Source organism: Numenius arquata, chromosome 5 (genome assembly GCF_964106895.1).
Source record: "Numenius arquata chromosome 5, bNumArq3.hap1.1, whole genome shotgun sequence".
Taxonomy (NCBI): Eukaryota; Metazoa; Chordata; class Aves; order Charadriiformes; family Scolopacidae; genus Numenius; species Numenius arquata.
In genome coordinates this window covers 56368334-56389718 of record NC_133580.1, presented here as the reverse complement: position 1 = coordinate 56389718, position 21385 = coordinate 56368334, and the positions used below count along the sequence as shown (strand labels likewise).

General features: G+C 40.3%; 1 protein-coding gene across 1 annotated transcript in view; it reads left to right on the top strand.

The window, feature by feature from the left end:
• Positions 1-20568, top strand: part of CPZ (carboxypeptidase Z) — a 34720-nt gene extending 14152 nt beyond the window's left edge. Inside the window, exons 4-11 of the mRNA XM_074147711.1 lie at positions 209-421; positions 2533-2729; positions 3697-3858; positions 9680-9838; positions 13831-13966; positions 14994-15133; positions 18324-18423; positions 20213-20568. Of these exons, the coding sequence (XP_074003812.1) occupies positions 209-421; positions 2533-2729; positions 3697-3858; positions 9680-9838; positions 13831-13966; positions 14994-15133; positions 18324-18423; positions 20213-20568 (1463 nt within the window). The remainder of the gene's footprint in view (positions 1-208; positions 422-2532; positions 2730-3696; positions 3859-9679; positions 9839-13830; positions 13967-14993; positions 15134-18323; positions 18424-20212) is intronic.
• The last annotated feature ends 817 nt before the right edge of the window (positions 20569-21385 follow it).

Genomic DNA, 21385 nt, shown 5'->3' with positions numbered 1-21385 from the left:
CACAAAATATTTGTCAGCATGCATATGCATTAGTATGGTTTTGCAGACAAAATATGCCACAATAAACAGCGTAGATTTTGAGATTTTGATTGCGGCTGTATTTTCTATAGTTCTACTACCGAAAAAGATATTTTGTGGAAAACTACAGGCATTCATGCAGTCCTCTGAGCACCATGGTTTTAAACACTGCTACAATTTTTCTTTGCAGGAGAAGTAGATGTTGAGGAAGATTTGCCTTCAGACTTGCCAGCAACTTTTATTCAGTTCAAACACCATTCATATTCCCAAATGGTGAGCACGTTGAAGAAGACTGCTTCTAAATGCTCCCATATTGCAACAACGTACAGCATAGGTCGCAGTTTTGAAGGGAAGGATCTTTTTGTGATTGAGTTTTCAACCAAGCCTGGACATCATGAACTGCGTGAGTTATATCAGTGTTGATCAGGTTTGCTTGAAGGAACTTCAGATTATCCAAATGAAAACAGGTTCTTTTAACAGGTTAAACTGTAAAAAACATTGATTCAAAAACATTCGTCCTCCTTTTTGTTCCCGAATTACAGTCATAGCTGAGGATTCACTGCAACAATTACAGTCCGGTTGCAATTTCCTAACTTTATGACCTCAGTTTATGACCATGGTTGACATTCCTTGTTCCCAGATGTATGACCGTGTACTTGGTTGCAGTGATATGGCTATTATTTATTTGTGTCCAGCATAAGAAGAAGTTGGGATAGTTTTCTGTTACTGATCTGCCCTCTCCATCATCTACCACTTCCTTAGTCTCCTTTTATTTACCACTGTACCATTAAACCCTATGCACTTCCTACAAGTAATGCCTGTCCCTAGTCTAAACATTGTCCTTCACATCCTAAAATACGTACAAATTGTGAGAAGGCCTCAGATACAGAAAGACATTGCCATCAAAAAAAGGCAATGCAACAGAGAAAACAATCCTCCTGAAAAGAAGTTCAGGTCAGTGCAGTATCTGTCAGTGTAACAGGTGAATAATACCAGGCATTTGTGTTATCATAGCACCTGAATACCTTTTAGGATATGAGTCCTCACAACTTTTCTGCAAAGGGGAGCAGTGCTGATGTCTATTTTGTAGATCCATCACTAAGACAGCAAGGGCCAGATTTTTAAATGTTCTAAATTCTCCAAAATGCAGATAATTTTCTTGGGGAGTATTAGGTGTTATTTTCCAGTTACCAGCTCCCAGCTCAAATATAGTACCTGACTAAATCTGGTGGACTGCTATGGCTGCTGCTGCATACCAAGAGCCTCAGGTTGCTCTCATCAGACTATCTCCAGCACCAGAGCAGCCTCATTGTGTAGCAGAACTGAACTGCATCTGACATAATACTTTACTGAGATTATAGTCTTAGGTCAAGCTGCATCCTTTGTGGGCTATGCTGCAGGGGAGGCAGAGAAGACAGTGAAGATTGGTGAGAGCTTTGTTTACTCTCAGCCATGCTGCCTTCATGGTATAGAGGTATTTTGAGGTGCCTTTAAACTTGATCAAGATCCTAGTATACGTCTTCAATAGAGCAAAGACCTACTTTACTATTTCCTAGCCTAACATCCTTTCTCTCTTGTGTAAAGAAAAGAAGTTGCAGGTGTCTTTTTAAGCTGATACTCCATTTGCCAGGAAAACACCAAGCCTGTGAATCACACTTTTAAATTATAACTGTAATATGCCATGATAAAAGATGGTAGCTTAACAGGTTACCTAGCATTTCCTTTTAAAACCGTTGCTTCATGCTGCTCAAGACGGCATAAAGGAGAGTGGAAATAGCTCTAGAGATGGAGATTTTGCCAGCCTGAGCAAGGTGGCATAGTAGCTCTGCACCAGCCCTCCTCCAGCGTCTAATGCTCGAGGCTGGCCAGGATCAAAGATGAAGATGAAGGGATAGACAGGAAAGGGTGTCTCCAAAGTGCATTTATTTTCTACTTTCCATTAGTCTCTAAAGAAGGATGGAAATTGAGAGAATAACTGCAGGGAATCATGAAGTTATATATTTCTAATACTCTTATTCCAAGGCTATTTAGCCTAACAGCCACTTTTTATGCACGACCTGATTTCAGTTCCAAATACAGGGGTAATACATTACACATCTGCAGGTCGTTTCTAGGATCTGTGACAAAATAAGGCATTGAAGCTGCCCAAGGTAAGTGAAAGTGCCAGGGGTATATTTTGCTCCTTGCCAGCCATGGCTTGATGTTTCTGTTTGCAGCATTCTTTATTGACAATTAGTGATGAGTCCAGCAAAAGCTTAGAGCAATGATTGCCTCTTACGGTTTGGGATCCTGAAAGTATGGACTTCCTTTATTTCACACTATTTAAATTGTTGCTGAACTGACTTATAATGGAGGGAAGTTCACCTGGAACTGGTGTGCTATTTACAGGAACGTGTGCATTAAATGACTGTAAATAAAACTTTCTGACTCATTAGTAAGCTATTTGGGTTACTGGGCTTTTGGAAGCCATTCAGATATAAACGAATTAAAGCATCATTACTTCATATTTCACAGTCAAGCCAGAATTTAAGTACATTGGCAATATGCATGGAAATGAAGTTGTGGGGAAAGAACTGCTAATATACCTCGCACAGTATCTGTGTTCGGAGTATCTTCTCGGGAACCCTCGCGTCCAGACCTTGATTAATAACACCAGAATTCACCTCCTACCTTCACTCAACCCTGATGGGTATGAACTGGCTGCAGAAGAGGTAAAAAACTTTTTATAAGGAAACATTCAAGGCTTCATGTTTCTAAAATTCCCCATGGGAAAGGACAAACTGGGAGGGGAGTGTCACATATGGGAAGGAGTGTTAATAAACAGCAGCCAGAATCCCAGGCTGGTTTGGTGGTAGGTTGCTTTCCAAAGATGATGTGAACAGAGCTAAGAGGAAATCAGAGCCATGTTTATCATTTTTGCTGCCTGTATGCGATGACGTGGGAATGACTGTTACTTTTTCACACATTTAGCACTCTCTGCTATCAGTTCTAGAACAAAATGCCCACTGACTCACTGTAATGACTGTTAAATTATTTTATAAGGAAATGTAGTTTAATATTGTGGAATAGATGTTCTTACCCTTTTAGAAGAGCAGGTATAATAAAATGTGAATATTTTCTGGGTTGTCACACTTCCATAATGGATGGCAATTCCCAGAGATCAGCTGGTGTCTAAAGGAGACAACCTGTGAAAGCAAAATTTCTATTCAATGTTACATGACATTCTTCTTCTCAGCTCACTTTTATTGCTAGTGACATTAGCATGAAAATAGGACCTTTCTTTTTCTGTGTTACTCCTCTGGCGAGCTCTGTCTGTTGTGTGAGTCTGGGGTTATTGCATTCTGCCTCATCCTGTCTTGGAGCGTCAGCTGTATTTTCTCTCTCTCCTCCTCTAACCCACTCTGCATGCTGCTCTCTGCTGAGTAAGAAGCTGCTGTGTTCCTCTCATGAGTCACATCACTGGTGAGTGAAATGCTTCCTGCAGGCTAGTGAGTGCGTTAGTGTTCATGGGCATAAAAAAAATGATTAATAAGTGTGGGTTTTTTAACAGTATAGACATTTTCAATTTACTTCTTTTAAAACTTCCCCTTGATTAAAATGGCATTTTAAACAGTTTCCACAAAGTGATATTTTGAGACAGGGAGTTATTCTGAGGTTGGCTTCTGTGTTACAAATTAGGGAGCTGGTTACAATGGATGGGTCATTGGACGACAGACAGCTCAGAACTTGGACCTGAACAGAAATTTCCCTGATTTGACATCTGAGGCTTACAGAAGAGCTGGGATTCGTGGGGCCCGCCTGGACCACATCCCCATTCCACAATCCTACTGGTGGGGTAAGGTATGAATTACAGATTTTATAAATCACATATACTACAGAGCAACTCATGAATTAAGAAACTCAGATTGCTTGGTCTGAGGTTATTTTCAGCAGGACTAAACTGGACAGGCTCAGAATTGGCATGAAAATTCATGGTGTAGGTCTGGCCAACGAGGCAGGTGTCACAAATCATTGCAAAAATTTGTGGATAATTTGGATTTTGCTGTATTAGATTAAGAATAACGACTGTTAGAAGGGGGTCATGTGTGTAATGATTCATCATTAGTTATTGAAACTGTGGTAGCATGTTCAAGACTATGGATTTGGCTGTCATTGCACTAAGCTCTGCAAAGGTTAGATGCGATAGTGAATTCTGCCTTGGAAAACATATAAAGACTTCATGTGAAGCTGTGTGACATCAGCTTCCACAAAAGGATGTTTATAAAAGACTGTAACCAGCTGGAGCAATGGAAACAGCCTGTCAAGCTGCAGTAGTGCTGGAAGCGAGAGCTGCTGCTGCCTCCAGCCCCAGGGAGCAGGATGGAGGCAGCACTTCAGGACCTCACACTCATCATCACTAAGTTTCGTGTCATGTGATGTCCAGGAATGCAAAGCTCAGTCTTACCTATGTCACTGGCAGCCCAGCAGCCCCTGGCACTAGCAACTCGCAATGGAGCTTAGTTCCCCATGAAAGAACAGACACAGGAAGCCAAATCAGTGGTTCTGATATTGGGTCCTCTGCTTTTCTGCTTTTAAACTCATTTTATGCTAATTCAATTTTTATTGCTAGCACAAAACCTCAGACAGATGGGGAAGAGGGTTGTTTCAGCAGCTGATGTATTAGCAGAAGATTTGAGAGACCATACTTTGGTTCTTTACTGTGCTTCAGGTGATCTCATATGAGGCCCAGTTTAAATCCCAAAGGCATCTCTGATGATGCCTCAGTTTCACAATAGTGAAATCCAGATAAAAGCACCTCACTTCCTCAGGATAAGGTGCATATGAAGATGCAAAGCTATGAGAAGCTCAGTAATGCATAGTGAGACTATTGATTTTCAACATAACTAAGTTCAAGAAGTTTATTCTATTTTATGCATGCAGTCATACAGATCCCAGCTCATGTCACTATATTTCTATATGACTATAAGGTCATAAGCTTAATAGTTTCCAACTTTTGAATGAATAATGCAGATAACAGTGAGTTGGAAAATGCAAGTAGAGTAAAGAGCCTCAGATGGGAAAGAAGAGTTGAGAGCATGTGGAGCAGAGCCTGAGGTCAAATATAAACATCTTAAAAAAAAGGGATTTTAGGAGAAAAGTCTAGAGAGAGAATAGTTTTGATTCATCCCACTTGTATATAGTAGTTTTCATAGCTGTACGTCTAAGAACCATGTGCAGATATTAAACTGAAAGTTTCCTTCCACAAATGAACAGTGAATATGAAGAATCTTGGGAGCAGGATTAAGCCTAGCCTTGCAGATACCTGGTGCGAAAGGTGTGAGCTCTGAGCTGTCTGCACTACAGTCTTACCTGCTCTCCCAGGGGGTTTGCTTTCCCACATAGGACTGAGGCTGGCAGCCATCCCTGTTCTCTTTTTAGGAAACCCTCTTCCTCATCCTCTATAGCCAGGAGTTGGGCTGGGGATTCCTGTGTTTCACAGCAATTCTCTGAAGATGACTCACTTTAGTTCAGTGTCTGTCATCCTGTTCCCATAGGGAAAAACAAGATTATTCAGTCAGGAACCTGCCAGCTTTTGTAACATAACGTAACGTTTACTCAGAAGAACATGCTAAATAAAAATATACCATAAAAAAAATGCATTAAAAACATACATATTCATATATACATATACACCTTACTGGGAGTCACTATGCTATTTCAGACCCTCTTGCAGAGCCCATGTCTCTTGGTCACAGCTTCTCACTGGGTTCCTGATTGAAAACAAGTGTTGTCTTGCTCTCAACCTTGTCAAGGTTGGCCATTCCGTGCAGTTGCAGTTCTGTTACCTGCCAGGCTTTTTGACCATCAATTTATGTGCTTTCCTGGTGGAGATGCTTACGGGGAGATACTTACAGGGAGATGTTCCCTGTCTTGCAGACGCGTATTTGAGTTCTTTCCAAGGCTGTATAGCTCAGCCACCAAGCACTGCCACCAGCCTGTCCACAAAGATATGGCTGATGAGTCAAACTGCATCTGCAACATCTTACTCATCAGAGTCCTTTCTTTGCATGGCCCTTTGCAGAATCAGTAGTGAGGGTGCCAGTCTCCTGGGAGCTCTTTCATGACTCTATTGTCCCCTGAGCTATATGCAGACAGGCTACAGGAGTGCCTGGCATGCCAAAAAAAAAAAGAAAGTCATTGAAAATGCCTTTGGTTTTCCATGGAGGTATCCAGGAAAGCTGCTTTTGCCCTTTTGGACTGGAGTAGTGGCTGCGCAGCAGAGTTTAAGGTATGAAGAAAAGGATGGAGACCTCCCTCCAGCCATGTGCTCACTCTCTGCATCCAGAGATGCAGGGTTGAAGGCCCAAGCACCACTGAGGACAAAGCAACAGGGCTTTGACCCTTCTTTTTCCCATTGCGAGCTGTGAGCTTATCTCACACTGTGCAGCCCAGTCCCCATAACTCTCTGGATTTTCTGGCTCTAACCTCCCTGCTCCCTCCCTGAGTCCTGCTTCTGCCCTCATCCTTCTGATGGTCTTTGGGATGGTTGGTGGTAGGCAGCCACTTGCAGAAGTCATTTTTACAACCATGTATTTAGCTTTCTTAGATGCTGTGTAACATCACAGCAGTTTATAGAGGGCTGGATGGAGACAGCCTAACATTTCTTCTACAGTGACTCCCACTGCTGTGCCCAGCTTTGCCCCAGCTGCAGCGTCCTGGTCACCCTGGGGTGTCTGTCACCACAGACAAGGGACCAGGAAGACTTGGCACACAACCACCCTCTGTCTGAGTTCTGCCTCAGTGCCTCAGTGGCCTCAGACCCAGGGTCATAAATACATCCCCTCTCCTGCAAACCTTTTCTTGTTTTTGAAGAATAAATTGAAATAAGGTGGTGGTCCAATGGTTCATTCCTCAGAGCACCAAACCTCAGGGAACCTCTAGATGCTGTCCTGACCCCAAAATAGATCCTGACCTAAACAACACTCAGAGCATCTCCAAACCCATATACTTTGCAAAACAAATGAGGGAACTAATTTGCCTGTGACCTGGATGGCACCACAAAATCTCCTTGATGACTGCAGTTTCACATGGTTCAGAAACCTGGCACTAAGCAGTCTTGCAGCCTTGTGTCCCTCTCCTCCGCTGGTGGTATCACAGGACAGCCAAACCAGCTCTCCTGTAATGAGCTTCAATTTTGTCAAGCAGGTGAAACCATGGCTCTTACAGTAGTCGGCCTTGTGCATGTGAGTGCATTAGATTGGATGTTTCAACACCAGCCTCTCAGCTTTCATTTACTTAATAGTGTTTATTACCTGCCTTATTAAAGTAATTATCTGAGTATTGCAGGGCATTGTATAAAGATCAGAAAATGGAAAGCAAGTTCCCAGCCAATCGTATCAACTCAGGAGAGCTCCTGCCTCCCCATAACCCTTGCTGTACAGTGCATTTTGTTCCCTGCTATTATGAATTATTGTAATAAGTGGTCTGAGGGCTCAGACTGAGAGACTTCAGGCTTCATCTGAAGTGAAGTCAGTTAAATTGGCTTGATTCAAACAGAATTTGGAAGTCTGTGCCAGTGGAGGCTGGCATAGTCTTTAGGAAAATGAGCCTGGTTTCTTCTAAAAGAGAAAAAAGAAATCTTTGAAAGCCATGGAGACAGTGACTAATTGCAGTATAATCAACAGAAATGAGATTCAGGTTTAAAAAGGGTAGTGACCATTCCCCGTACTTATGCAGAAATAATTTTACTGTTTTCTAATTGTGCCCCAAATTGTTCTTGTGAGATGGATACTTTAAAATTTATCTCCTCTGACTAAAAAGCAAGATCACTGGTGAAAAAAAAAAAATCAAAACCCACATTAAAGGAAAAGTCTATGAATAGTCAAAGGCCAGAGTGACACAGATACCATCTGATATCATCCGGTGGAGCTGAACCAGGATGTGCATGTTTCAAAGCCTTAATCACGGTACGTGATGTCACTGAAATGCTATTAGGATAAAAATAGTGACACTGAAACTCCTGATTTTCCACAACATTCACTTCAATAAGACATTGGCTCTGTGACACAGCAGTGTCTCATGGCTCATGCAGGTATCTAGTGAGCAAGTTGGTTAATTCGGGGGGACTGAATTTAGGAGCTCTCTAGAGAGAACTGTGCATTTTGCCCTTGCCCACTGAATTGCAGAAGCAACTTAAAAATCTTCTTATTGAGGCCCAAGACTGCTGTTTGAAAGCAGGGCTAATTCTGATGTCTCTTTGGCTGGGCAGTGGGGGTTGGTAGGGTGGTGTCTTAAATCATTCCAGGTAAAACTGTACTTAGACATGGCTTTTTCCTGAGACCCTTTGCTTTCTACTTCATTGCTGGGAGCTGTAATACATCCATGGTGCATCTTTGCCTCACAGTGGTTTTCTCTGCTCCACACCTAAGTTTGTGTTACAAACACATGTCACAGCATGTCACAGCATCCCCAAAGCTGTGATTTACCAATAGCAGGATAGGGACTCTTCCAAATAAAGCAGGAATTACTATTATTGCAACCCTAATGTATAGGCCTTTGGATTGGTTGGTTGGTTGGTTTTTTGTTTGCTTGTTTGTTTTGTGGGTTTTTTTCCTGCACATTGCTGACTTGATTTCCTGTTACTAGTCATTAGCCAGTCTGGGATCCTGGGAATCAAAGCAAGGGGTGATATGCCATGTTAGCAGCCCTATATAGATCCTGGACTAAGTCCGGGAGATCTTGCTTATTTTATAAGAGATCTTGCTTATTTTTTTAAAACCCGCATATCTGCTCTTGTGCAAAGCAGAGTCTGGATTAGCAGCTTCTGCCTTCACCCGCTTTCCCCTGGTAACTTCACAAGCTGCAAGGAAAAGAACATCACCTCCTCCAAGGTCACCAGCATGTGTCTGGGTTTGCAGAGACCGGCCACCAGATGACACTGTTACCCCTAAAAATTAACTAACAGCCGAGCAGGTCCGTGAAATTACTCCTCAGAAAAGGGGATGAAGAAGATGCATGCCGGGGGGGGAAATGGGGGCCTGAGCATCTTTAGGGGTCTGGTGCCCACTCCCTTGGCAGCTGTCACTGAGTATGGACTGTTAGAAAGACAAATTTTGTGGCTTATCTGCAGCAATTCACCGCAGGTAAATTGCAGTCGTTGCTGTGCTTTGTATACATTAGTTTTCATTTATTTGCAGATGAACCTGGACCAAAGGATAACAAAGAGGACTATGTATTTCCAGGAAGTGCTGAGAGTTACAAATTGATCCCCCTATTCCAGTATATCCATCCAAAGTCAATCCTGCTGATTCAGAAATGTAATTAGATAAAGAGTTTGGTTTGCAAGTAGTGGTACAGCGCCACAATTTTTCAAGCCAAAAATGCCACCCTTATCCCTTTGAACTGCTGAAAGTGTCACTGTAATAAAAAGTTATTTTCCCTTGAAGTTTCTCTTTCTTTTTTTTTTTTTTTCAGTGTTTCTACAGTGAGCAGTGTGTCTCGTTTGTTCCCTGTAGCAAACTCACGCTCTTCCCCCATTAACCTTTGGGATGGAAAAGCCCAAAAGCCTTATGATTCTCCTGTCTGACACACTCCCTTCTCTGCTGTGCTTCATCCTGCCCAGGACCAAATGCCTTTGGAACTGCATGACTATTCACAACTTTTTTTTTCTCCTGGATTTCAGGTGGCCCCTGAGACGAAAGCAGTCATGAAGTGGTTGAGGTCAATCCCGTTTGTGCTCTCTGCAAGCCTCCATGGGGGTGAACTGGTTGTGACCTATCCTTACGACTATTCAAGGCATCCTATGGAAGAAAAAATGTTCTCCCCTACACCTGATGAGAAGGTAATATTCGTTTTGCACGGTGAGCATATCAGTATGGTATGTAGGGAACTACAAAACCTTTTTCTTTTAACAAGTGACAAACTTTGATTTATTTAGCTTGTATGCATGTTTGTATATGTATGCATGTATGTATGAAATATGTAATAAATCTCATGTTTATATATATAATGCATGTATATATACATATATATAATATGATTTATACACTTATTTAATGTGTTTTAAAATACAGCATCAGTTACCACTGATACGTAAAGATTTACCCATATTTTGTTAGGCCAAACATGACTTAACAAGGCACAGGTTAGTAAAAGCCAGGCTTTTTCTATTTAAAGCATGAAGGCTACAATATATTTAACTTTGATTTTCTGAAGAAAAGCCTGGCCAGCAGTGTTATTTTCTATTGATACCTGTAGGAAAAAAAATGCTTGTTGCCATATGGTGGCAGCCTTGTAACATTTATTCCAGGTCAGATGAACAGGAATGGTTTTTCCCTCTCTGTCCCTGGAAAGTTCCCCATTTGGGACTCGCTGTAAATCTTCTGTGAAATTTTTTGCCATCTTTCCTATTTCCCTCTGGTTTCCTCTATCTAGTATTCATTGCCGACATGCCCACTAGGAGAACAGCTAGTTTTTCAGCCTTCCAGCGTATGTTAAATATGTCCCTGGCCTCTTAAGAAAAAGTGGTTCTTTATATAATGAACAGCAGTTGAAAATAGTCAGAAGTTGATCTTTGACTTGAAGCATCCATTATCTTTGAGAATATGTCTATGGCTGGCTTCTAAAGTGACAGTTCTCAACAGCACCTATTAAATATTTAAATAATTATAACTGTAAACATTTTCTATATAAATTCATTTTTTCTGAGCTGTATAATACCTGACTACAAGTGTCTGATGGTGATTTGGCAGTAAAATAGACCAGGTACTGCACAGTAAAAAAACCCATGTAAGAAATGTCTGGTGGGTGGTAATGAAAGCTACAGAAGCTCTTGCTGAGGACTAGGAGAAATCATAAACCTGTGCACTTATATCGCATCACCTGGGTCAGGGCTATCCCAATTTACACGTAGATGGTGGAGGAATGGTGGAGGAATATGACCATGTGTGCCTTATCAAGCAGTTCACCTGTGGGATGGAAGGACATCGGTCACTCCATCATCTCCAGTCAGGGACAGCACGTGAGTTTTGAGTGAAATGATGCAGTCACATGTATGAAGTGCAATATCCCAATGCAGTGCACAGCTGGGCAGCCCTGCTGTCAACCCTGGTTTGGGACATCATGAGACAGAGGACCTCACACGGGTGGCTGCTGCATAGTCGGTGGCTGCTGCATAGTCGGTGGCTGCAAAGAATGGGAAGGTAGCTACAGACTTGGAAGTTTCAAACGTACAGGGTAGGGCTGGGGATGTCCCCAATTAAAACCAGTTTTTCAAATGAGGCAGCACAGCTACCTTAACAACACTACCTGTATCACTTTAAATTTTGCCCAGAAAGTTATAAAATCTGTACCTGTGAAGTGACCTGCATTTAAGTAATGTCATCTGCAGCTGCTGCTGCCAGGAAACCTGCACCCTGAAATATAGCAGCTTGTTTTAGCTGCCATACATTAGCCATAACCCTTGTTCTGACTGCTGACCTGTCGAAGTTGCCGTGCAAGGGGAAACCAGGCAAGTTTGCATCCTTGGCTGCAGCCCAGGGTGAAATGCTGTAGTGCAGATAATGGCTAGGAATTAAAAAGGCAAATTCTGTGAAGTATATTCAAACCAGGTTGCCCTGTTTGAAAACGCATCTGGGTACTCCCGCCTCCCTGTGTCCCTCATGAGCACAAGGAGCCTCTTGCCACCTGTTCCAAGACACAAAAGATTTAAGCTTCTTTAGCTGAGTCACAGCCTAGGCTTGTACCTGCTGAGGCCACATCCTTACACTCACATTCTTGCATCTGGTTCAGCCCACCTAATCCAGAACTTTCCCATTTTTTGGCTTTTGTGGAGATGGATGTTTTTAGCAGGCTCTTGTTGCTTTGTGTTGCACAAGAAGTTGCACTGATGCCTTTGCACATCAAGTCAAGTTCAATCCTTTGGCTGAATGGAAACACTCCCTTCCTTCCTCCTGAAAAACCCAACCTGTGACAGTCAGTGGGATAAAAGTGCTGGTGGAGGTAACAGCACTGACCTCATTTTACCAAATAAAGCATGGCACTTCCAAAGTCACAAGGATTCTTCTGTGTTTTTTCCCTTTTTGTTCCACTGTATTATGCCTAAATGTCTAAGGTTTTTTGAGGTCCACGACTAGTCATACATTATCTGCTATGTGATAAAAAATGTATTGCTATCCAAGCATATTTTAATGTTTTTTTAAAAAGTTTAAGTTTTTTTTTTTAAATCGGATTTGGGATTTCTCACATTCTCTTCTCACTACCACCCATCTTCATTCACTTGGACTAGTGGCCCGGCAAAAGCCTTATGCTTCTTGGTGTGAAACAAGAGAAGAGAGACTTGGTCACTGGACATAAAACATCTGCAGATGTCTTTGGGCAAGGTGAAGAACTTACTCAGAAGTCACATAGACACCTTCTAAACTATTAGCAAATATCTTTCACAGAAGGTTCAGAACTGGGACCAAAATTTCTGTAGAAATTAAAGATATTGGGCCTGGCCCCAGACTATAAACAGTAAAAGTGCATCTTAACATATTTAATTAACATCCATTTCTTTCCAGCAAAACTTTGAAGGAGACTTAACTGTCTGGGCTGAGCAATACTTAGAGACATAGAAACTCAAGAGAGATGCAAAAGCACTTTATATTAAGTCAGGATTTTCAGTGTCTGGACATCAGAAGTATTTTGGTAAATTGTCTTTGCAGTTACATAACACTCTCTTTCCACCTTTCCTTGGTCACCTATCTGATCCCATAGTTGGCTCAGCTTTGTGATTATTAGAAACATTTATAATTATTATACCAAAGTTGAGTGCTTGGTCATTTTGGTCTTTATCCTTGGTGAGAACATCAAGGATAAAGTTTTAGTATCACTTCTAATAACAGGATTTTAGCCACCTAACTTCTTGCACACATTGCCTTAAGTAATATGCAATGAAACTCCTGGTGCTGAGTAGTAAGATCAAGTAGCATCCGATATTTGCTGTTATTTCAATGTTGAAATATGAAATTATAGCTTTTCTAGATGAGGATCAAATAAACAAAAAGGAGAGGGGGGATTTCTGTACAAAGTTGGAATAAACATTGGAGAAAAATGGCAGGAACCTGATTCCAAGAAATGGTTTCTGCAGATCACTGCTGTTTCTTCTGTCTTCACTACATCTACCTGTCACTTTTCCTTTCTGGATGGTGACTCCTCTGCTATTCATCAGTATCAACACTCATAGGAAGTCAGTGGTGACATCCACCATCACCACATACTATCCTCTGCTTTTTAGGAATGGTTTCTGCCCCATGAAGAAGCAACTGTCATCGAGATCAAACTGGCAGGTTGTCCTGTGTGAGTGATAAGTGCAAAGCAAATTGACACTGTCTATTTTAAACAGCAGCAGCTGATGCAAAGATCTAGTTGGGCTGAGGATGGTGTAGGTATTTTTCAAAGGGTAAAAATAGCACAAGCTAAAATGTAACGGGGCACAAGCTAAAACGTGACGGGGAGTGTTAATTTCAGCTTTGAAACCTGGGACTTGAAGTACAACTAAACAAGCCCTCTACTCCCGCCCCAGACGGTAGGTTGAAGCCAAGTGTCACAAGATCCACTGGCATTTAATGTTATCTCTGGCTAAATATATTGGATTGCAGGGAGGGACCTTGGAGAAGGCGGCAGGTGAAAACTTCCTGGCAGAATATCCTTGCACAGAGGTTCACTCCCTCCATCAGCCTCGAGGATGCAAGATGGCTCGTTGTGTGGGCTCACAACAGCACTAGTTACGAGCAGCAATGGCAGTGTTTACAGTTTGTAAAAGCAAATGTATTTCCAATCCTTTCATTACAGATGTTTAAAATGCTGGCTAAAGCCTATGCAGATGCACATCCAGTCATCTCGGACCGATCTGAGCTTCGTTGTGGTGGAAATTTTGTAAAACGTGGAGGTATTATAAATGGTGCTGAGTGGTACAGCTTCACTGGAGGTAAAACCACTTTACCATCATATCAAGTGAGGTAAAACCTCTATATGACCTTTATGAGACACAAGGGTTTGAAAGAAACATTTTTATTCATTTCAGTTTGCTTTAGGTCAGACCCCTGCAAAAAAGTAAGTTGTAAGGGATTTAGTAACAAAATGTATGTTGGTAACATATATATTCAGATACCATGGGATGTATTCAGCCCTGATATGACCTAAGAAAAGTTACCAAGTTACTTGCTAAATTATTTATTGCACATAATATCATTCTAATTTTAAAATTTAAATGTAGAAATAAATGCTTAATGCTATGCTCTCATTTCTTAGTGGCATGAATTTGAATCTATCCTGCAGACTGACAGAGACAAACATCCCATTCATTTGTGCTTAGGTTGCTAATTTGATTTCCCCAATAATAGTATTTACTTCTCTTCACGATTCCTGAAATACTGGCATGGATGAAGTATCAGTGCTCATAAAATTTTGAGCAGTGCTTCAGTTGTGTTTTCAAATAGGACTCAACTGTATCCCCAAATAATTATGTTGAAACTAGGCATTTAGAGAGCTTTGGGGCATGAGTGAGAATTAGGTTTAAATATCTTCGGCTTACATTCTTCTGAAAATTATATCCAATGTCTTTTGTACAGAAACAGTTTTGAACATACAAATGTCAAAAGGTCATCTCTTTGCTGGTGACCCTTGGCAATCACCTCTGATACAGCCGATTATCCAATTATGGTGATTAACCAATCCTTATCTCTCTATTGCTACTTCTTGGTCAGGTGAATAATAATTTTAAATGATGCTTTTTCACCTGAAAGAATTGTCATTGCCATTAGTTAATTCATAGTTGAAATGAGTTGTAGAATTCTGATTTTGTTGAATACTTTTTATATATTGGCCATGTGCACTCTTTACACTTTATTAATCCACATCCACAGGGACTCATTCAGTGGACTGCAACAGCAAAGCTCCAGTTAAGGGTTAAATGGCTTGTTCATGATCTCTCCTTTTTCTTTTTAAACCTATAGGTATGGCAGATTTTAATTACCTTCACACAAATTGCTTTGAAATTACCGTGGAGGTAGGATGCGAAAAGTTTCCTTTGGAGGAAGAACTGTTTACAATCTGGCATGAAAACAGAGATGCCCTTCTGAACTACATGGAAATGGTACGGCTTTGCTTTAACAGACCTACTTACTGGTTTTTTTTCTTCATTCTTTGTCAGTATTTGTTTCTTTACTGTTTCCCCGGTTTGTTATCGAGATGGCACCAAATCAACCATCACATTCCACAAGGGGCCCCAGTGCCTCAGTTTGTCTAGCAGGACACACGGATAATTTTTTGCCTATTTTGCAGGAAGGATGGTGATTGAGGACTGTAAAGGTCTTGAAAACAGTGAAAAAGGGATTTGTCTGTAAATACTTTGTGCAACGTTATAAATCGACTGTCCAAAATTTAAAGCTAGAGAAAACCTGCATATTCGGAAAAATGTGGATCATAGACTCATAGAATCATGTAGGCTGGAAAAGACTTTTGAGATGAGCCTTAATCTTGAAGAATAAACCAACAAGATTTGCTCTCCAGAGAGCTTCTTGGAACTTTTTCCTTTCCATATTCCATGTTTGTGGCCCACACCCTACTGCACAGCAGCAGGAGATTTAGATTCAGCTGAAATGGGGAGGTTCTAAGTATCTTGGTAGAAATTAGCTTCCACACTTTTCAGATTGATTTCTTGCTCAAAGTAGTTAAAAAACATCTGAAGCCTGACCTTCTAAAGGAACAACTGTATGTCTGTAAGCATTAAAACATGCCATTTAAAAGTCATTTTTAATAATAAGTCTAAGCTCAAGAAAAACAAATACCTCCCTGACAATAAGTAAGTGAACACAGAAACAGAAGTTGCTCATCTTTCTCTTAGCCATTAGTAGATTAGCTTTCTGTCATGCCTTATTTTGATAGAGTACGCAGTAATTTAAAATTGTTAGGAGTGTTTTTATGGCCTTTCTAAGCAACCTCTTGCTACTTGTGGTAAGTATTATCATTCAATAAAGTCTACAGTACAGACCACCAAACTCATTTCATTTTACAGCTGTCTGATGAAAATGAGTTTTAGTGAATCCAAATGGAGCTGGGTTAAATCCATATATATTGCAGTTGAAGTCTTCAAGATGTAAAGATTTTTATAGTGTGAGATACTGTAGAAGTCTGTGCTGGAAAAGCTTTTTGAGTAAATGCAGGACAGTAAGCAAAACAACTTTGTAGATAAGGATGACTGAATTACTCCCGATAAGGATTAAGTCTGCCATAACCAATTCAAACTTTTCTTATTCTGACATATACCAGGCTGTTTGGTGTGTGTACAAATCTACTTGGCTTGACACGCAGAAATAGAATTCATTTTCATAAACGCTGATCTCTTCTCCCCATCAGAATTGGTATCAAAACACTCTCCCAAACTTACGTGGCACAGACTTGAGGCAAAACCAAAACCAGTATACTTACTAGAGCAAAACAAATCAACATTGTTAAAGATATTTCAATTTTGACATTTTTATCCCATCATGTTGTAATTGCAAAATTATTACTGAAGTTGGATGAGGTCATACTACTTTGAGTATGTCTACACTGTAAATTAAATTTGGGTCTTAGATGACTCTTCTGACCAGATTTACCCACTATCCATATGATAAATCCTCAAGTCCATGCTGAAAAGCAAATTGCAGCGCTTCATCATAATAGTTCTTAAGGGACAGTTTTCAAGTCCTTATACTGAGGACTGGGTTCCTAAACCCTGCAGTGAATAGCTCCACTCAGTATGGAACAGCAGTGACAACACAACCTCACCTTAAATAAAAAACTACTGTCACTAGACTAGACTTTTTATTAAGAATTATTGTAAAGTTGGATATTTTCCTGTTTATTTTTAACATCTCTATATTCCAACAGAAAAGCAAATATATTTTTTCCATTGGTTTTGTGCTTTGCTCTTTATTTCTATTCTTCTTTTGTGACAAAGGATAGTGGAGAAAGAAAAATGAGAGGAAGAGGAAGAGAAATAAGGGTGGGGGGAAGTCAAGTAAAGAACAGATCAAGCTAATCATAGGAGTTTAGGGGAAAAACTGAAATGGCTTTACTTTTCATTCAAAATGGTCCTATAGAATTGCCAATAGAAAATGTTTTCATTTCAGAATCTTGCAAAAAAGGAACCTTAAGAGGTTTAATGTTTAAATCCTTGGATTTTTTTCTGATTTGTTTTATTGAAGTTCAAATATACTGAGCTGTTTGTGCACCTACTTGTACAACAGAGTTCACATTGCTCTTTAGTTTGTCACCAAGCACGTTTCTCATCAGCTCAAGCAGCTGGGTTCTGTGCTTGTAGAGAAGGGAAAAGGGATATCATGACATTCTGCCATGCAGTGAAGCGTAGGCAGCAGAGCGACGATGAGTCCCAAACAGCTAAAGAATTCCCTTACTTATTCCTATTCGCTGATATTGACTATGGATATTAACAAATTAATAATTTTATTTAATATCATGTACTGATTAATGTGCATCAGTGTATTTGAGAATTATTAAAAAATATTGTGTTAAAGATTGTGTATTTAATAATATTAATATAGAAGTATGTATCTTATTTTATTCTTATGCTTCTGCTCTCCTTTAAATTAGTAATAGTGTGCCTATCACAAGACAGTTGTTCAGTTGTGGTTCTTTATCTCTAAGCAGCTTTGGACCCGTTTAGGTGTGGTGAAAGAAGACAGAAACTATTTCAACTAATACTGGTTTATTGACATAGCCTGCATTAATGGATTCTACTGCCAGGATGGCAGTGTATTGTTTGATAGGTGGTACTGTCTGAAAGATAATAATTCTTCTTGATTCTGATTTATTTCACACATCCTTTAGTGCTGCACTTTGAGTAGATTAAAAGGCCATTGCTTCATGCTAAATTAACTTCACTCTTAACACCAGCGATGCCTTCTCATTGTTTGGATTGTTTTTTAAAGCCTTAACTTTTCATTTCTTTTTGGTTCTGGGTCTAGGGCAGACATTCAGAAACAGTCTTTAAATACCAGGGTCAGATCATGAGGTGCCAGTGATCTGTGCAGAGGAGGGATGCTCAATGCAGAGCCACATCCCTAGCCCCAAAAAGCTCTTGTTCAGTTATCCCTTTCCCTCAGCCCCCTTGGAGCTCCCAAGACAGAGAATGTGATTTGAAGGGGCCTTAGTGCCCAAGAGCCTGTATAATGGGTTGAACCTCTTGAAATTGCTTCCTCTCTACAGGGATTTCCTTGTAGAAGATGAGGAGGTGGTACTGTAATAAATGACTCCCATCTAACTTTGCTTTGCTTTGCCAGGTTCATCGGGGGATAAAAGGAATTGTGTCTGATAAGTTTGGCAACCCAATAAAAAATGCTCGCATTTCAGTCAGGGGCATCCAGCATGATGTCACCACAGGTAACATTTTTAGTTTGAACTTTTTCCTGGGGCAGGGGGAAAGCACTGAGAGCTTAACCTGCAAAAGTCTTGTTGTATTTGATAGAAATGGCACCTTAATGGAGAATTGAAGGCTCAGCTGTGGGTTTGTTTCTAGAATAATAGGAGTGAAGACACTTCTGTTGAGTCTGTTGTGTCTCTGGGATGACGCAGTCCTTGCTGTTAAAAAACTTCCACCTGGAACTGTCTGCTGTCCATCAAAGCCAATGTGTCTTCCATCAGATTCAGAAATCCACCTTTATGATTCATGTTTGGGGGAATATGGCAATAGCCCAGCTGAGGGGCTCTGACTCAGCATGTGGAGGCACAGAGCCCTGATAGAATAAGTTAGTTGAAATATCGTGAGCATGAGGTGTAGACATTAGAGTAGGATCCACACTGATTTTAACAACTGGAATAACTGCAGTGATTGAAGGGCAGGCAACATTTTTTGTTCATTTAGAAAATCATAAATATATGCTATTTTTGGACAATAGCTATATCAAATGCAAAAAACTAGAACCTTGAATTATGTTCACTTTATACCTGTCGCCAGCTGGTAAACATGTATTGAGGCATATGCAACTGTTAATTTTCACAGTCATAAAGTTCTAAGCTTTTAGGCTCTCACTGAAATCAATGCTCTCATTTTATTATTGATTTCAGTGAGAACAGGGTAGGCCATAGGAGTGCAAAATAGAAGACATGAATGGTAACATTTTTCTCTAATGATAGTTGTTGAATCAATTCAGAAAGTCAGAATGGTTTATAATGTAGTGGATGCTTTCCAGCTTTCAAAAAACTAACATTAGGGGGGATACAATAGTGGAGATGATGCAGATTCTTGAGGCTGGTGGGAGACTCTGGCATGAATTAGGGTCTTTTTCAAACTTCTTCCCAGACAATGGCTTTCCATTGGCAGTGGACATTTAAAGAATTAAGAATTAAATAAAAAAATGGGTTTACATTGATGGAAAAAGGAGTATTTGTTCTTGAGTTAGGTGGGGTTAAGAATGTTATGTGATTAAATGTCTTTTAATTTCAGTGTTAAAAATGACTGAGGAATTCCCTGAGAAAATAGGATTAATGCAATATTTACTGAGTTGAGAAACTTACTATTCAAAATAAAGGGAATATGAAATGAAAAATAAATATTCTGTTTTAAAACTCCCTGCTTTTGCCTGCAGGCTCTAACCTTCAGCTGGAGGAAATTTACACCCGTTTTACACTAATGGCAATTTATACCAGCTGCAGCTCTGACTCCATAGTCTTATGTCCTATAATGTCTGCAAAGTAATTGAATGTAATATAATAAAAGCAGGGATTTCTTAGCTCCTTAGACATTAAATATATATATATATATAGAGAGAGAGAGAGCAGCCTGGATTCTGCTTTCACTTTCTTAAGTTTCACATAGTTTTAAATTCATTTGATTTCTTTGGCGTTATTCCTTGTACCCCTGGAAAAAGCAGCATGAAGGAAAGCTTCCCTTCCCTGAGATGCGGGCACAGCAGTTACTGACATTTTGTAGGTGAATTTTACTCCATTAGCTCCCAAAGGCCCGATTTTCACAGGTGGAGTCTCTTTTTGTCTTGAAGAGTTTGCATCTGAACTTTTTTCAAAATCTGAATCAAAATCTGAGATTCTTTCAAAGCCTACCCCCTAAATGCTTGTGCTATCTGTGCATGCACGTGTATACGTGTACGTAAACTATAAAGGGTGCCAGACTATAAACTAAGATCAGTTTTGTTGTGCCTTTACCTTTCCTAAGCTGCTGATGGAGACTACTGGCGACTCCTGCCTCCAGGGACGTACATAATCAGTGCCCAGGCGGTGGGATACAGCAGGGTGATGAAGAGGGTAACCCTTCCTGCCAAGATGAAACAGGCTGGGCGAGTCGACTTTGTTTTGCGACCTGTTGAGGCTTGGCCCAACAAGCTCCTCCGCCGGTCAATGGAAGACACATATGACCCATATGACCCACTGGAACTTTTTGACCCTCACGCCCAACATGGGCAGCCCGAGGCTCGAGGAGGGTCACCACCGGGCAGGGAGAAGCCCTGGTGGTGGTCGTATTTCAGCTCTCTAGACCTGCACAAACCGCTGTGGCTGCTCAAGCAGCGCTGAAGGGCGTCATAGTGCTCCTCTCATCTGGCTCTGCTGCCCTTCCACCCAACTCCAGATGCCCTCACTGCTCTTGGCAATATTTAAATCTGTTTCATTTGAAAATACCATGTTAATTCAAGCGCACTTACTTCTTTTGTTTTCTCTTCACACAAAACTGAGAATGTTCAAGTGGTTTTATATATTAAAAACAATGGTGCACACCCATTCAAAGGCCAGGTTTTATGTAGTCTTTTTCTTGGTAATGCTCTGTACTTCTGCCCATGTAGTTAATCGTCACATTCATTATTTATTAGGTTCTAAGTACCTGCAGGAAAATATTCCTGATCCTTTAATGCATTTTTGTACATGTCTTAACACATTAATGACTATATACTAAAAAAAAAATTTTCGGAAACATTCAGAAAATTCTTTTCTTTCCTCTTTTTGCATTATTTTAGCATACTATGTTCACTTCATTCACTCTCCTAACACAGCTCACATGGAACTTTTAAAATCCATTATGTGATATTACCATTGATTTCAGACAGAAAAATAAAATCATTAGGAATTAGAAATTTGGAAATAAATCCACATCTGAATAAGTAACATGTTCAGTAGGATGAGCTGCTCATTGGCAGATCAGTATCAGTGAGAATTATTAAATAATATTATATTTTCCCAACTAAAGTTTCAGAAGTTATCTTTTGAAGACATATGTATTAAAAGCGTTAAATCCTTACAGCCTCCCTCCTTTGAAATCTCTTGTACCATGAGTCGGCTCATCAAATCAAGGAAAATGTTTGGAAAGTAAACTCTATTTCAGTGAGTCATAATATCC